Raw genomic sequence first — 16454 nt, forward strand, 5'->3', positions numbered from 1 at the left:
CCAGCCCCGGTGCGTCCCTGCTGGACGGGCACGAGCCACCCCGGGAGGGCTGTCTGAGCCGGGACTGTGCCCACGAGCCCCCCGTGGGAGGGATGGGGGGCCGCCCACGTCGCGTGGAATCATGCCACGCAGAGGGTCCCTGGGCCTGGCAGGCCCCCTGATGATGCCATGCAAACGGACACATGACCTCTCCTCCGCCACCGTGGCTCCGACGCGGCCCAGGCCATCTGCCCCCAAGCCCTCCCGGGGCGGGCGAGCCCAGGGCAGCTCTTGGGGAACAGCGGGGATGGACCGCTCACCACTGACCACACCAACCCACCCTGGGCCAGCACCCCCCGCACACAACAGTCTGCTGGGCGCCCGAGGCGGTCGGTGGGCAGTGAGGCTGCGCAGGACCAGACCAGACCAGCCATGGGGATTGGAATCCTTTATTGAGCACTTAGACGAGCCCCATCCTCCCTCACTGCGCCGGGAGCTCCGGGCCCTGGTGGGGCACCGGCGGCCTAGGACTCGGACTCGAACATCTTCTTCCTGCCCTCCATGCCAGACTTCTCCTCGATGTTCTTCCGCCAGTCGCCCACGTCGCGCAGGTCCCGCTCCTGGGGACGGGCCAGGACAGGGCTCAGGAGGAGGCTGTGCGTCACCCCTTAGCCTCCCTGTCGCCCACCCCCCCCCCGCCCCCGAGGCGGGCAGCGCGGTCGAGCCCCCCCGCAGACACCCCGGGGGCCTGGGGCCGGGCCGCCGCGTACCTTCTCGGTGTCCTCCTTCTTGACCTGCTTCAGGTTGGCCCGAAGGTCCATGCACACCTTGTGCTTGGAGCCCAGCAGCGCCTTGAGCATGGCGTCAGCCGACATGCGCACCCGTCTCAGCGGGGGCCTCTTGAACTTGCCTCTCAGGTCGAACAGCTTCTGGTTCATGTCCTCCAGCTGCCGGCGGCGGCGGGGAAGAGCTGGGTGGGCGCCCGCGCTGGCCAGGCCCCCCGCCCCCTCCCGGCCAGGGCGCCCCTCGCCGCGTCCCGGCCCCCCCCCCCCCACCGGCCGCTCACCTCCTTGCTGCTCTTCTGGACCCTTATTTCCATGTCATACTTCTCCTCCTCGGCCGCGTCGATCTTGGCGTGCAGCTGCTTGCAGAGCTCCTGGGGGCGGGGGCAGCGGGTGGGCGGGCCGCTGCCCCCCCCCCCCGCCCCGACCTCCACCTGCCCTGCCCCCTCTCTTGACCGGTGGGGAGACCGAGGCAGCAGGCAGGGGCGCCGCCAGGGGAGGGTACCTGCACTTCAGACATGGAGCCGGGGACGTGCAGTGGGGGGCAGTGCTCAGACAGGTAGTTCTGCTTCTCAGTCTCACGGCGACTCTCCTCCTTCTCCAGCTCGGTGGCCGCGATCTGGAGCATCACACTCTGCAGGGGGCGGGGTGGGGGGCAGGCCAGTGAGGGGCTGTGGGGGCCTCGCCCTGCGCAGACCCCGGGACGGCCCTCTCTGGGCCAGCGCCTACCTTCAGGTGCTGTCTCCGGGCCGTGATGGCCCTGTTGCGTTTCTGTGGGGCAAGGGGGAGGGGGCAGAGTCAGGGCCAGCCCAGGCCCCAGCACCGCCATATCCCCTCCCGCTCAGCCCGCCCCAGGCCGGTGGGCCCTGTCTAGGAGGCAGCTGGACACCGGGGCTCCCGGTGGGGGGGGCCGGGCCCAGGACACCTGTACCCAGGTGGCAGGCCGGGTTCAAAGGTTAAGGGGAGGGGAGAAGTGGGAGGTGCGGGGCATCCCTACAGGGCCAAGGCTGTGGTGGGGGGGGGGGCGGGGGGGGTGGCAATCGGGAATAAGAAGCGATTCTGGTGACCTGGCCACAGCCTCACTTCCCCTGCCCCACGAGGCACTGGCAGCCACTTCCTGTTTTCGCCCCTGTCCTGGTGGCTGGGTGGGGCTCGTTCGTGGGCGGAGGGCTGGGCAGCTTCCCTCGAGCTCTGACCTTTGACCTATCCCAAGTAGGGGGTCCCATCCCCTCTGTGTCTCATGCCCCCCCCCAAGTAGGTACTCACCTCCTCACTGTCCCGAGAGTGCAGGTGGGATGGGGAGAGAGAAGACAGAGGTCAGGGCGTGGATGAGGCAGCGTGGGGGCAGGTGGGAGTGGGAGGGGGCCAGGATGGGGGCTGGGGCGCTGTGGAGACCCCCCCCACCCCATGGTGGGGGAGGGCAGGGGTGGCAGGGGCCCTGGGCTTGGATGGCACTTACTCCCCCATCCTGAAGTCCTGGGCTTAGAGCCTGTGGGAGAGAAAAGGCCGAGGTGTGAGGGCGGTGGCTCCTGTCCTGCCGTGGACACCGGCTGCCCAGGTTGGGGGTGGGGGGGTGGGGGTGGGGGCAGGCCTCACACCAAGCCTGCCGGTTGCCCTGCCCCCACTCCGACCTCCTTGAGGCTCTGTCTTGGAATTGCCAGGGTGAGAAGAGGAGAAAGTGTTCCCAGAATGTCCCAGGCAGTCAGGGCCCGGAGTGGCCGCAGCTGTCCCTGAGGGAGGGGTGGGACGGACCAGCGCAGGTGGCCACCAGAGCCATACAGCTAATTTTAGCTCTGCTCCTTCGGCTTTGGGCCCAAGTGCATGCGAGAAACCACTCCCCGCTTTGGCCTGGGGTCCCTCGACCCGTCAGATCTCCTGGTGCCCCACCCAAGAGTGAGGCCTGCTGATCGGTGGGGGGGGGGGGGGGGGGGCGTCTGCGACCCCTGCCGCCCCCAGGCCGTCCCCCGACGCATCTCCGGCTCACGCCCCACACCATGCAAGCCCCCGAGAGAGAGGGCTGCTGGAGGCGGCCCCCAGCCCCCAGGCCCCCACGCAGGGACCTCATCCTGCAAACAAGCTCCAGAAGTGCCTGTCCTGGCCTCTGCCGGCCGGGCTGGCCTCACCTAGTGTCTGAGCAGCAGCGTGAGGAGCGAGGTCAGGCCGCAGCGGCAAGTTGGGCTGGTGGGCCCAGGGGGAGGGGTATAAATGGCCTCCCCCAGGCTGGGCCCCTGCTCAGAAAGGGCATGGAGCCCTCCTCAGACCAATGGGGGCACAGGGGCCTCCCCACCTGCCCAGGCCGCCTGGCCCGGCCCAGCCGCGTGCTGTCATCCAGTCCAAGAAGTCTTGGCGGTGGTGGGGGGGGCGGGGGGGGTTGTGCACCGAGGTTGGGTTGCTCTATTTAGAGCTCAGTGACGAGTTCGAGAAGCCTCCCTTGTTCTTGCAAGGAGCCTGTGGTCAGCTGTACTTGGCCTCGCCGGGCCACCTCGGGGCACACGGCTCGAGGTCAGCTGAGGGGTCACTCTGGTCCTAAGTCAGGGTCCACACTGCGGTTTCCCCACGGTTTCCCCCGGGCGGCAGGTTTCCTGGAGGGAGCAGTGCCCTGCATCTCACTGCTGCCTCCCGGCCGGGCCGGGCATCTCAGGCCCGAGCTGGCCACATCCCTCCCTTTCCCCAAGGCCCAGACCCCCAAACACGGCCTTGCGGCAGTGGCCAGGGCCCTCTGGGTGGGGGCTGCCCTCCCCTAGGTGGGATCCCACCCTCCCTCCTGGGAGAAGAAGGGAGGGCGCCTGGACGTGCAGCCGGCCGGCCGGAACACCCTGCCCTGGGGTGGTTCCTGGCGCGGATGGCGACACCACCGCCTGGGAACCTCTCCCTGACCCGAGGGGGCCTGGGCCCCCCCCCCCCCCCGGCTGCCCGGGACTGAGCCCCCTCCCCCCGCCCCACACTGCCCGGGCCCCCCACCCAGCAGAGACATCCGGAGGAGCATGACTCGGCATCCTCTGCGCTGGGGGTGCGTGGCCCCAGGCCTGCCGGCCTCACGGGCCACAGGGAGGGTCAGGGAGCTAAAGCCATCCAGATGTGTGGGGGTTAGTGCTGCACTCCTGGCCGGGGCTGAGCCCCCGAAGGCCGGAGGAGGCTTCCGAAGGTATCTACTGCCCCCTGCCGTCTGGAAGAGGCGGCCCTACAGCGGCCTTTGGAAGGTTTGGGGCCCTGTGCGGTGGCGGGGAGGGGGGGTGCGAAGCGGGCCCCCCCCAGGTTGGAGTCCTTTCCCTCCACCATCACCACCCCCCAAATGCCTCCTCATCACCCACACTGTCCCCACGGGGCCGGCTCCAGCCTACCTCCCACCACGCTGTCCCTGCAGCCCCACTGACAGAGAGGGCTCCCTACCTTTCCACACCGTCCCCGTGGGGCCTGGAGGGGACCCCTTCACCCCCCGAGGCCTCGGGTCCTTTCCCCACAGCGGTGACGGCGGAACCCCTGCCCCGACCGTGTCCCCGAGGGCTCAGGAAAGACACAGCAGGGCAACGGGAGGAGGCGTTTATTAGTGGTCCCGCGGGGCGGCCTGGACAGACGCCCACACCGCAGCCTGGGAGGCCGAGGCCCGAGGGCGCTTTCAGGAGCCAGGCAAGGGCAGGTGCAGGCGGGGCTTCAGGGCCAGGGCTCCGTCCACCTCCCCGGCGGGCCGCAGGCGGTGCCACTGGGCAACAGGCCGCCGGGCGTGGGCCAGCATGTCGGCCCAGTGCTGCAGGGCCTGACCCGAGGCCCGCGCGCCCAGCAGCACCTTGCCCACGGGCTCGGCCCGGAAGTGTGGGCCCCGGGCCCAGACGGCCAGCACCAGATCCACGCTCTGGGTGAGGCGGGCAGAAGGGCAGGGAGGGAGAGAAAGACAGGGGTCAGCTTGGCCCCAAGGGTGGGCCCACCCGCCCCTTTCTCCAGGCAGCCCACCTGGACCTGGCTGAAAGGCACGAGGAAGGTGAAGGCCTCGTTGAAGTAGGGGGCAGCCGTGCCCTTCCGAGCCGAGGTCTTTCTCTTCTTCCACTTCCTCTGGTTCAGCATGAGCTGGACCTTCACGTAGGGGTCTGGGCAGGCAGAAGGGGTCAGAAGCCCTCCCGGGTCCCAGGGCCAAGCACAGGGCTCCCTCTCTCTCCATGTGGAAGGGGCAGGGAGGGCTCTCACCTGCCAGTCCCGGGCTCAGGCCTCGGGCCTCCAGCACGACGACGGTCAGCCGGCCCGAGCCGGGCACGTACCGGAGCGAGAGGCACAGCTCACCCGAGGGCTCGGGCTGCGGGCAGCGAGATGGGGGGCCTCGGTCTCCACCGCCCCCCGACCCCCGGGGCACCCCGGGCAGGGCCAGGCCAGAGTCCGGCAGTCCCTGGGCTCACCTCGGTGGTGCCCGGCGGGCCCAGCTGGTACCACTGCTCTAGGACGTGCTGCGGGTCCACGGTGCCCAGCGGCAGGCTGAGCTCAGCCAGCGGCTCGTGGGCAGAGAACCGCCTGAAGCTTAGCACCTGCACCCGCAGGGCGGTCCGAGCCAGCTCGCGCTGCGGCACCTGCAGGAGAGCGTGTGAGCGGGCCCCCTCGCCCCGGCCCCGGCCCCCCGCGCCTCCCCCACCCCGGCCCAGACGCACGTGGAAGCAGCAGGTCTCGTGGAACGTGGGGCACAGCGTGCCACGGTGCACCCTGGTCTCGTGCGTGTGTCCCGCCCCCGTGGAGAGGCTGACGCGGGCGTAGGGGTCTGCCGTGCCGCCCGGGCCCCCGGCCCTCAGGTCTGCGGCCTGCTTGAGGCCCACCTGGATCTGGGAGCCAGGGGCTGCTCAGCCGGGGGCCGTCCCCGGGCGGCCCCGCGCCCAGCGCCCACCCGGCACCCTTCTCCCCTCCACACACCCCGCGGACCCTCTGGGCCTGCAAAGGGGGCCCCTCACCTCCTGGCTTCCAAAGTCATACCCCAGGGAGAGCAGCAGGCGTCCCCAGTGCCGGGGGCCCCCGGGGGCAGACTCCGAGCTCTCCACGTCCGGCTGCACCTGGGGCGGGTGGGGATAGGAGGCGGGGGCTGCTGGGACCGGGCCTCCCGGGCCCCAGCCCCAGGGCTGCGGTCCACGCACCTACCTCCAGACCAGGCCACAGAAGGGCTCATATCCTCGGTTCTGTGGCACAGGCCTTAACTGATGTGCCTCCCCCACATCCGTTCTTGCAGCACTGCCCTCCTCAAGGACCTTCCGTGGCTCCCCATGGCCCGACCCCTGGGGCCGGCGCTCGGGGCCTCCCTCCTACACTGCCTTCCTCTCGCCTCTGCTCATCACTTCCCCCGGCCGGGAGGGTCCTCCCTGCCTGGGCCTTGAGCCACCCTCTGGGACTGAGCAGCCCGCAGCTGGTGCTCCTCACCAGGTGGATGCTGGTGGTGCCCTGAGGGCCGCCCAGGCCCACAGCCTCCTGGCCCCTGGGCTTCTTCCTGCAGCCCTGGCAGCAGCAGCAACAGGCGACACAGAGGAGGCAGGACACGGCGAGGACGCCGGCAGCCACAGCGACGGCCGTGAGCGCCCAGCTGGGCCCTGGGGGAGGGCGCAGAAAGGGGCCTGAGGTGCATCCGTGGACAGCAGCTGCCCCCACCGGGCCCGCCATCCCCACTCCCCTGCTGGGCATCCCGCAGCTCACAGGGGAGCCTGGCGACGAGGTCCGGAATGAGCCCGGGTACAGTTGTGGTGCCCGCCGGGGCCAGGGTGCTGTGGGCGTCTGGGGGGCGCCCCATCTCCCCTTCCTGCTGGCCTGGAGCAGAGCGCCCGGGTGGCCGGGTCACGCCCGGGGACGGCCCCGCGGCCCCCAGCCCCACTGCCCCATCTGCCCAGCAGCATCAGCCAAGGGTTTGCCTGGGCAAGGAGGCAGCCTGGGGTGGCCGGGGGCAAGGGCTCTGAGTGGAGCCAAGGGAGGGAGGCCCCGGCCAGACGGCCGGCTCAGCAGACACAGGCCCAGCCTCCTGGCCGCCTCCCCAGCCCCCAGCCCCCAGCCCAGCAGGCCAGGCCTTCCTCATTGCAGAGCCTCTTCCTCCAGGAAGCCCCCTCCCTCCAGGCCTCTCTCCCCTGGGCCCTGGGATCTGCCTGGGGGCTGTCGCTGGGGTCCCGGTTCACCCCCGCCCTGACCTCAGGCCTGCCACGGTTCTCCGTGGCACACAGGTGGAGCCTGTTCACACATGTGGGGCGGCGGGGTGGGGGGGGCCCTCCGGCCCGGGAAGTAACCTGGGAGCGTGGGGGTGGGGGCTCTGAGGGACCGGGGCTCTGTTGAGGTCATGGGGGCAAGCAGGGGAGCGGTGGGGGTCGACTGCTGGGGGGAGCTGGTCCGAGCAAGCCCGGGCTGGAGATGCGTTCCTGGCCTGGGCGCCACGCCAGCCACGCCTGGGGAGAAGGGTGAGGTGGGGGCAGGCAGGGACAGGGTGAAGCTGGGAGAGGCCAGAACATTCCTTGCAAACTGACTCAGCAGCCGCTGCCCGGACCTGCCCACCTGCCGACCTGCCACCCTTCTTGCTGGTGGGAGGGGGGTGGGCCTGGTGTAGCCTCCCTGCCAGGGGCCTGGGGTGGGAGCACGCCCACGTCAGGGACGTGGGGCTCTGAGCTGGGGGCCGGTGCCACGACGGGGCGTCCTGGGACCCCAGACCCACGGAAGTCTCTCTCTGGCTCAGCTCCTCCCCCCCCCACCCCCCCGGGGAGCGCTGGTGGCCAAAGTCACGGTTCTGGCCACCAGGGACCTCCTCCTGTTTGTGCACAAGAGCCAGGCGGGGCCACCCCCTCCAGGAATCACCAGGCACCCGGCCTGGATCTCCTCGCTCCTGCACGGCGCCCAGGCCTCACTCCCAGAACCACCCTTCCGTGTGCTGTGGACAGAGCCTCTGCTCGAAGAGGCGGGGAAGCACCCAGACCCCAGGTGGCCCGGCCCCCAGGCCCGGCTCTGTCACCCCTGCAGGGGCTGTGTGCATGCTGTCCCCGCGAGGCCTCTCACAGACCGGTAGGCGAAGGGAGAGGAGCAGAGGCCCAGGCCCGTGGAGCCACGGCACCAAGAAGGGACGTGGAGGCAGGTCCCGCACGCACAGGGAAGGGCCCCGGGCCTGGTCCAACGCCCGCCGTCGCGCTCTGGAAATTGTAACCGTTTTGAACAAGGGGCTGCAAGTTTTCTGCACGGGCCCCACCGAGCATGGAGACGGGTGTGGCCGGGGGCCCCTCGGGTGAGCCCCTGCCGTGGAAGCTCACAGGTGTCCGGGCCCCATGTCCCCCGAAGGACACTCCCAGGTCTGCCTGATGGCCTGAGGGCTTCCGGGGGGTCGGAGCCCCCAGCTCCCCGGGAGCCAACCTTCCGGAAACGCCAGGGCCTGTGGGTGTTCTGGGATTGGAACAGCTCCACTGGAGGTGTTTATGGTGGAGAATCCCGGCGCGTGTGTGCCCGTGTGTGCGCACACCTGCGGGTGTAGGTGTGTGCGTGTGCCCCTCCCCCCACCCCTGCACGGGGGCGGGGGCGGGCACCGACGCACAAGTACTGCTCGCCTGGCAGGATTCCTGGGCCGGCCTGGGGAAGGTTGACCCCAGGACCGCAGGAGATGCCCAGGGTCCTAGAGGGTCCCAGGACCCTGGGCAGGCTGGCCACAAAGGCTGCAGGACCCCAAGGCCTGGGAGAGGCACAGGGTCCCTCAGGACCGCCAGGCCCCCGTGGTGGTGCAGGTTCAGGCAGGCGCGCCGCCACCAGGTGGCGCCGGCCGCTCCGCTGGACCCAGCCGGCAGGTCTGGCTTCTGGGAAAGTGCCCGGGAACCCCAGGGGGGGCAGATACCCGAGGGCGACTCTTGGGGGCCATGGGAGGGCTGTCCGGCTCTCCTACCCCAGCGCCCTCCGCCGCCCTCCAGGCCCGGAGCCACCTCCGGGAGGGGTCTTCCCGCCTACAGCCCAGGAGGCCCAAGGTCCCTCCCGGGTTCCGGCCCTGCTCTCTCTTCTGGGACCGGGCGGGGAAAAGCCTCTCTAGTGCTAAGGCTCTTTTTCCCCAGGAAGGGGGCTGGGCATCCTTCCTAAGTGGAGTCCCTGTCCCGGCCACCCGCTGTGGGACACGCCCTCCCGCCGCTGCGCAGATCCAGCCTCGTGGCCACCTGCGTGTGCGGACCCAGCTTGGCTCCCACTGCTCTGTGCTGACGCTCGACGTTCCTTCCATGCCACCCCACCCTACTCGCCCTTCCAGGCCTGTGTGAGCCCCACCTCCTCCAGGAAGCCCTCCCCGTGACTCCCCACCCTCCGACCACCTGACCCGCCAGGCCGTTTGTGCTGGGTCCACGTTGCCTCTCCCGCTCGGGAGCCCCGACTCTGCCGGGCGGAGGGACCCACGTCAGCCTGGGGCTGGGCACCCACGGAAGTCAGGCCAACCGCTGCCCCCCACCAACAGCCCAGCTGGCATTGTTTGTACTGTGGGAGGGAGCAAGTCTCCCCCTCGGGAAGAGCAGGGCTCCCCCAGATGTTGTTGGGGTGACAGTCACCACCCGCCCCTTCCGCCCCGGTGTAGAAAATTCTCACCTGCTGCCTGAACTTCCTGCGGCCGGCCCGGCCTCCAGGCCTCCTCTCTACCTAGCACACGCAAGGACTGTGAGCTCGGAGCCGTGGCCAGGCCTCCAGTGAATGAGAGAGTCTGCCGGGTGGGGGAGGGATGGGAGAGGCAGGGCTCCGGGGAGCCCCACCTCAAGGCCGGAACTGCTGGCCCTTAGGAATCAGGGAACTCCCTTGGGAGGAGGGTCCCCCCTGAGACCCAGGTACCAGGCGTCCAGGCTCCGGGCCACCTCCAGGGGTCCCTCCAGGGGACGCGGGGGCATTTCTGGTCCTCCGGAGGCCTGGCAATAAGGGGTTGACCGCCCACCTGGGCTGAACACCGGGCAGCGGGAGGGAGGGACGGCCGGACCCGGTCTGAGAAGGTTCTGCACCCCGAGGAGGGTGTCCTGAGCCCCAGGAACGTCTGGGTCTGGAGGAGCACAGCTTTCTGGTGGTGCCGGAAAAGGCACAAGGCCACAACCCGGCCAGAACCGCGCGGCTCGTGCTGGGCAGGGCTGGCCCGGATGCACTGTCAGGTGGGCAAGCCGTCACCAGGCGACTATCTGGGTCTGCCTTGCCGTGCTGACGCCTGGGCTTCTGGACGTCACTCCATCCATGCCTGTGCCCCTGTCGAGGCTGGCCTGTCCCCAGAGCTCTGGGTTTCTGTTGGACCAGCCCCCCGCCCCCGCCGCCACCCCCAGCTCCTGCTTTGACAGGGCCAGCGGGGCCTGTGACCTCAGCGCCCTCTCTGCTCTGGCCAGCTCAGGTCCCTCCCCGGGCCCGGCCCTGAGTGGCCCTTCCAGGCCAGGGTGACTCTCTGAACCCACTCCTGCCCGCGGCCAGACGTAGAGCTGGTTAATGCTTAACAGGAGAGCCGGTGGCACGGGGGCCGCCGGCAGGACTGGTCAGGCCGGACTTCCGGGAGGCTCGGCCCCCGGCTCCGAGGCCGCTCGGGAGACACTGCAGGTGGGGGGCGGGCTCGCGTGGGTGTGTGTGGACCTGCCGGTCACGCGCGGCTCTGGGAACGCGTCTCCCCCCCGTCCAGGGGCTCGGCGCTTTCTCCTGGTCCTACCCGGCGATGGGGATTTGGCAGAAGCGGCTGACACCTCGGGGCCACGGGAGCAGGCCGTTGGGGGGCAGGCAGGCGCCCGTGCTCCGGGGGAAAAAGCAAGGCCGGCCGCACGTGCCGTGGGGCCCCGGTGTGGAGTGCGCACATGTGCCCCGTGCGCGGCTCCCCCCCCAGCCCCACTGTAGGGTCTTTGTGCCTGTCCCAGGACACGGGCGCCTCCACGGCGAGACGGGCGTCTGAGCGTCCAGGGCAGGAAGGAGAAAACCAAACAGAGCTGGCAGCCCCCGGCCGGCCCTGCGGCCCCCGAGACGGCGGCTTGGCAGCCGACAGCCGCACGGAGACCCTGGCGGGGCTCCTGGACGGGGGTGCTTCCTTTGAGGTTGCCTGGGGAATGTTTGAGGTTGGAACTCAGGGCGAACGCTGGCTCGGGGTGGCCGGGAGCTGCTGGCACAGAAGCGTGAGACGTGCCAGGACAGCACGCGTGCACCCTGCCCGCGCTGACCCCGGCCGCCGCCCCCCGTTCCCGCGGGCCCCGCGCGCTCACCTTGCCCCAGCCCTGTGACCCACGCCGCCTCTGCCCCCTTCCTCTGGGAGTCTGTGGGCTGCCTGGATTTCTGGGGGTGTGACTCCCACTCTGTGGACGGTCTGGGTGGATATTCCCCGTTCGCCTGGACGCTCAGGGGACACCCACTTCCGCGGCTGACTGCGAGCGCGGCTTGTAATCCAGCTCCCAGGTCCGAAAACCGGGATTCTCCGTGACCCGGGCCCTGGGGGCCCCACCTGGGACCGTGGCGGCCAAGGTCCGGTGGGCCCCCTTCTCCTGCTCACCGGTTGGCCCCGTGGGCACCTGAGTCCTGCACTGACATGTCTCCCGTGGGCCTGAGTGCTGGGCCAGGCCCCCCCGGTGGCCTCGTTCCTGTGGCTCGGACGCCCTGTGCTCGGTCCACCCCTACCTGCGCATATCACCCTCGTCTGTGGTCGTGTGCGCCATTCATCTGTGTGCTGGGCCCGTCCAGGTGTCTGGGACACCTGTCCTAGGCCTCCCGCGAGCTCAGAATGCTGGGGTCATGCCTGGGGTCTTGAACCCCATTACAGAGCGTGTGGAAGCTGAACCCCATCATTCTGAGTGTCTGGGTTCTGAACCCCGTTCACTGCAGTGTACGGGTCCTGTGCCCCATGAGCCTGAGTGGGTCCGGAACCCTGTTGGTCGGGGCGCCTGGGCTCCCGTACCCTCCTCTGCCCAAGAGCCGAACTGCCCACCCCACGTCTACAGCCTGGTGGCCGGTCACGGAAAACTCGTGGATTCTGCTCTGGAGGCTCTGCGGGCCGTAGCCCGTTCCCTGGGGCCTCGGGGTGACTCCTATACCTGCCCGCCCTCTGGCCTCTCTGTAGCCCGAGGGGGTACACCCCTCAGCCCGGAAAACTAAGGACCCGGAGCCCCACTCGTGCCTCACCTGGGCGCCTCGGGCCCCAGGCCCGTAACACCTGCTCTTGAGAGCCGGGTCCCGGGAGGTGGCGGCCCCCTGCTCCTGCCTGCGAGTCTGACAGCCCCCTCTGGGTCCCCGCAGCTGGCGCCTCCCCGCCCCGCTTCTGCGTGGCTCTGAGCGACTGGTTTGTCCTGCCGTCAGCTCACCTGAGGGCTGAGAGATCCTCCCTCGTTCACCTGAACGGATGGGGGCCGGGGTCCTACCGCCCCGAATCTCCGGATTCCACCACCCTCCTCTGAATTAGGGTCCGGCCCTCTATTCCCCCTTCTTCCTAGTGTGGCCACACCGTTCACGTGAAGGCTTGGGCCCCGGGGACCCACGGCTCTGAGTCTCTGAGTGTCCGCACAGCCTGTGCCCCACTCCCCCAAACATCTCAGTGACCTGTCAGTGACCTGAAGGTACTGTGCCCCCAGTTTCCAGGGCCCCTGGGCCGCCCACCCCCAGCCCTGGGCATCGGCGAGCCGGCTCCCGCCCGGCACGACTGAAGTCGTCAGGATCTCGGGCGGCCTAGCCCCCAGCACCCGCCGCTCACGTAGGCCTGAGGTGTCTCTGGACGTCTGATGCCCGGTCAGGGGCGTCTGGCCCGGGGGAGCCCGTCCAGGCCTGTCCCGGCGTCTCTGTGCCGGGCTGGTGCTCGGTCCACACGGGCTGCTCCCTGCCATCTAAACGCCAGTGCCCCTCCCTTGGGGGTCTGAAGCCCCCACACTGCCCGGAACGTCTGAGGGATGTGACCCCGCATCACGGAGGGTCTGGGACCTGCACCCCGTGACGGTGCACAGACACATCCAGGAGCCTGGAGACGCCCTGATGGTGAGCGCCTGCTTGCTCACCGGGGTGTGCTGACTGCAGGTTCGCACCCCCCTCCCGAGGGCCCGCACCCCACGCGCTCTTGCCCCGGTCCCCTTTCGCCAGGGCTTTTCGCAGCGTGTGCTCTCAGCGGCGGCACCCCACACCTCCCAGAGGCCCTGCCAGCCGGTTCCAAGTTCCACCGCGTCTTTGGACGCCTGGGGCCCATTCACGGCTGTCCGGCCTGTGTGAGCCCATTCATCTTGTCCCAGCGCCTGTGTGCTCTATTCATGCGTGGCTCTGGGCAGACTGCACCCCGTCCGCCCACGTCTCAAAGACAGGCTGTGCTTTGTCGCCTCTGTTCCAGGAACAGCTGTCCTGCAGCCAGCAGGCACATTCCGGGCTTTGGCTGGATGCCAATGCAAACCCTGGCATCGCTGGCCGGGCGGCGAGCGGGGGCAGGGGTGGGGAGTGACCGTGCGGAGGGGAGAGCGGGGACCCCGCGGTTGGGGAGCACGCGATCAAAGCCTTCCGTACACGGCGCATGTCCTGGACAGGCTGCCAGCAGGAGTGGCTGGGCACACGTTCTAGACCCCTCCACCGCGTCTGCCGTTTCCCGCCGGGAAGGGGGCGGGGGGCAGCCCGTCTGCAGGGACTTGTTCGCCTCGGCTTGGGGCAGCGTCCGGGGTCGCAGGCCAGGGGGAGGGGCGGAGGCTGCTCGGGGGGCACCGCAGACCCCTGTCCCCTGGGTGCCGGGGGGCCCACGGGAGGATGGGCCCTTTGCTCACGCCCCCTCCCCATCGGCCCCTTTTGGGGCTGGCCTCGCTCTGCCCCCATTGTCTCCCTGCCTGTGTCAGGAGAATGAAGGGGTTGTGCATGTGACCCGTCTTGCCCGGGGGGGTCCTGGGTGTCACAAAGCTGTCCGGCTTCCCAGCGGTTCCCCGGTGAGCCGGGACCCAGACGTGCCCCTGTTCCGGGGCACGCAGGCTCCCTGGGTGTCAGCGAGGGGTGCGAGGGGGTCTGTCCAGACGTTCTGGTCTGGGTTCCCGGGGTGGCTTGTATTCTCCGGGGTATCTCTGGGTGGGCCTGCCCAGTGGGGTCCCCTCTCTTAGCACCCCACAGGCCCAGTGCTCCCCCCACCCAGGTTGGAGTGTCCCCGCCTTGCTGTCCTCGCCTGCCTCGTTCAGTCTCTGGGGCCCTGGAATCGCCTGGACCCTGGGCCTGCCCCTTCCCGCTGCCTTGGAGCGCGAGGCCTGACCACCGGCCCTGCTCCCACTGCCATGCGGCCCCCTAGCCTCCCCCAGGTGTGTGGCAGGCCGACCCAGGTTTCTGGCAAGATGCACAGGAGACCACTCGCAAACAGGCGTGGGAGGTGGCGGGGGTGGGGTGGGGGGAACCTTGGGCCATGCTGCCCCGAGTGAGGGGGGGGGGGGGCCCGGGAGGGTATGTGGCCAGGTCCTGGCCGCCTCTCGGGGTCTGGACACGTGTCGGGTGGGGACAACGTGCGGGCACGCGGAGCCTGTAACGACCACACACCCCGCAGAAAGTCCACCAGGTGTAGACCCCGGGCGAGGGTTGTGATGCCTCATAACACACTCAGGAGTGGGCGGGGCCGCCCGCAGGTCCCCACCCCCGCCGTGGTCCCTGTGCAGCCCCGGCCGACGCTCAGGTTGGGGCGTCCGTGAGGCGTGTCCGGGGCTCCCTGGCCTCCCTCGCGGCGTGCAGCTGGCGGTCTGCAGGTGGCCGCCAGAAGTGCTGGCCGGCCCAGGACCCTCCCTGCAGGTACCCTCTCCTGGGCCTTTGCCAGCCTCCCAGCTGTCACCCCCAGGGCGGCCGGGGGCCCCCTGGATAACGCAGGCCCCCTCAGCGTGCCCTGCCTGGGAGGTCGGGCCAGGGCCGAGGTGGCGGGGTGGCTGGGGCAGGGCCGGATCAGTCAGGTTCCAAGCTCCCCCTGCTGTCCGCTGGCCGCTCCTGGAGGCGGCCTGACCTCCGGCTCCCGCCCGACCCTCCCTGCCCGCCCAGCCTGGCTCCGCCTGCCGCCCGGCCCGGGCCCAGCCACCCTGGCAGGCGTTTGGGCGCCCCCTTCCGTGCACACGCCTCTCGCTGGCCCCTGCAGCACAGGCCGCTGCCTGACCCTCCCAGAGGCCCGTCCCGGGGCCCCTCCCCACGGAATCACCGTTCGGGGACCCTCTTCCTGGATCGCAGCCCCGTCCTGGGGTCCGGTCTGACCAGAGGCCTGCCCAACCGGCCTTCACCCTGCGACCCCTCCTGCCCCCAGACGAGCTCGAGGCAGGACACGGGAAAGCTGGGTCATCTCGAAATGGGGTTTGATTTCCTGACCTCAGGCCTTCTGCCCAGCACCCCCTCTTCCCGCCCCAGCCAGAGGGCCACCTGAAGTCCTGGCTATGGAGGCGTCAAAGGCCACGGATAGAGTCACTGTGTGGTTGGCAGAGAAAGAGCAAGGAAACAGGGAGACACAGGGACCTCGCCCGGCACCCAGGCCCTGGGGCAGGCCAGGCCAGGCCATCAGCTCACAGACAGAGGAGCGGCTCCTGGGCGGGGGTGCGGGAGGGGGGGGGCAGGTGGGGCCCGAAGATGGCAGAGGACAGCGGTGAAGTGGCCAGAGGGACAGGGCAGGGGCGGGCCGCCTGGGGAGGGTGGTGGTCTCAGCCGCGGGGACAGAGGGAAGGAGCTCCAGCCCACACGCAGGATGTGCCCAGACAGGGGCCTCGGAGCCCGCGGACCCCTCCCAGGACACACAGGTGACTCCCCTCACCTGTGCGCAGGGGTGCACATGCCCTCAGGCACGCTCGCTCTCGGCAGGAGCTGACCCGCAGGAGGCCGTGCCAGTGCCCCGGCATCCCCACAGAAGGCTCGTCTCCCTGCCCTCGCGCCGTCCCGGCACATGAGCCTGCTCTGGGGGTGGGGGGATGGAGTCCCGGTCCCACAAAGCCCACCAGCTCCTGCCCGCTGGACGGTCACACACGGACCTCTGCAGGTGCTGCCCTGGCCCGGGAGCAGATGGCTCTCCCGCCGGGGTGCGATCGGGCACGGGCCGGGCTGCCTCCACAGCACATGGGGTCTCATGTGGCCAGCGGCCAACTCCACATGTCCAGGCCATGTCTACAGGCCCGGAGCCTTCGCTGGTCCGGGGTGGGGGGCACTTCTAGCTCCTAAGCTGGCCTCCCGGCCCCACCCCCGGCCTCTAGCAGCCCCTCGGCCTCTCTTTCGTCTCTGCCCTCCCCTGAACTGGACCCAGCCAGGAGCAAGAGACCGCCACGCCGGCCCTCTTCCTGACCTTGGGGAAAGGGACTCCCCAGGTCCAAGCAGGCCCACCCCACAGTGCAGCTTGTCAACTCCCAGAGCTGGGACTCAGGGGCACCGAACCAGGCCCACACGACGGCAGATCAGGGGCTCAGGGCACCCGTGCACACCCAGGGGGGCCGCGTCTGCTGTGGGCGTGGTGCTGGGGGCGGGGGCAGGGTTCCACCCGCACAGCCCCTTCCCCGCCGGGGGCCGGTTCCTGCGGAGGCCGTGTGTCCCAGGACGGGGACCTCAGAGAACGGGCACCGGCCTCGAGGGGCTGACCTCAGACCCCACCTGCTGCGGCCCCCTCCACTTGCTTCCCCAGTCTGGCCCCCCCCTCCGCCCTCAGCCCCGTGTCTGACTCCCTGCGGCCCTGACCCGGTGCAGGAGGGCCCGACTCCTGAGGTCGGAGAAGCCTTGGAGACATGAGGCCCGGAGGACCAGCCAGGGTGGACATGCCCGAGGCCAGCTCGGGGGTGGCGTGTGGGTGCCAGTCCG

General features: G+C 70.1%; 2 protein-coding genes across 6 annotated transcripts; both read right to left on the reverse strand.

The window, feature by feature from the left end:
• Nucleotides 1–412: 412 nt before the first annotated feature.
• Nucleotides 413–4292, reverse strand: TNNI2 (troponin I2, fast skeletal type). 4 transcript variants are annotated; one of them, XM_047823885.1, is made up of 8 exons: nucleotides 4152–4292; nucleotides 2221–2250; nucleotides 2028–2034; nucleotides 1491–1532; nucleotides 1267–1395; nucleotides 1046–1135; nucleotides 750–926; nucleotides 413–599 (listed from the first exon to the last, which is right to left on the reverse strand). In XM_047823885.1, exons 2-8 carry the CDS (start codon nucleotides 2226–2228, stop codon nucleotides 504–506), a joined length of 549 nt encoding a protein of 182 aa, XP_047679841.1. In that variant the 5' UTR covers nucleotides 2229–2250; nucleotides 4152–4292; the 3' UTR covers nucleotides 413–503. The 4 variants fall into 4 exon arrangements, with proteins under 4 accessions (XP_047679841.1, XP_047679840.1, XP_047679839.1 ...); XM_047823884.1 differs by lacking the exon at nucleotides 4152–4292 and adding an exon at nucleotides 2885–3639; XM_047823883.1 differs by lacking the exon at nucleotides 4152–4292 and adding an exon at nucleotides 2393–2683.
• SYT8 (synaptotagmin 8) lies at nucleotides 4288–9819 on the reverse strand. 2 transcript variants are annotated; one of them, XM_047823882.1, is made up of 10 exons: nucleotides 9300–9383; nucleotides 9032–9092; nucleotides 6417–6527; nucleotides 6147–6313; nucleotides 5687–5785; nucleotides 5393–5560; nucleotides 5147–5314; nucleotides 4941–5046; nucleotides 4710–4843; nucleotides 4288–4611 (listed from the first exon to the last, which is right to left on the reverse strand). In XM_047823882.1, exons 3-10 carry the CDS (start codon nucleotides 6508–6510, stop codon nucleotides 4378–4380), a joined length of 1170 nt encoding a protein of 389 aa, XP_047679838.1. In that variant the 5' UTR covers nucleotides 6511–6527; nucleotides 9032–9092; nucleotides 9300–9383; the 3' UTR covers nucleotides 4288–4377. The 2 variants fall into 2 exon arrangements, with proteins under 2 accessions (XP_047679838.1, XP_047679837.1); XM_047823881.1 differs by lacking the exon at nucleotides 9032–9092 and having other exon boundaries at nucleotides 9300–9819.
• Between the last annotated feature and the right edge of the window lie 6635 nt (nucleotides 9820–16454).

This window comes from Prionailurus viverrinus, chromosome D1 (assembly GCF_022837055.1).
Source record: "Prionailurus viverrinus isolate Anna chromosome D1, UM_Priviv_1.0, whole genome shotgun sequence".
Lineage (NCBI taxonomy): Eukaryota > Metazoa > Chordata > Mammalia > Carnivora > Felidae > Prionailurus > Prionailurus viverrinus.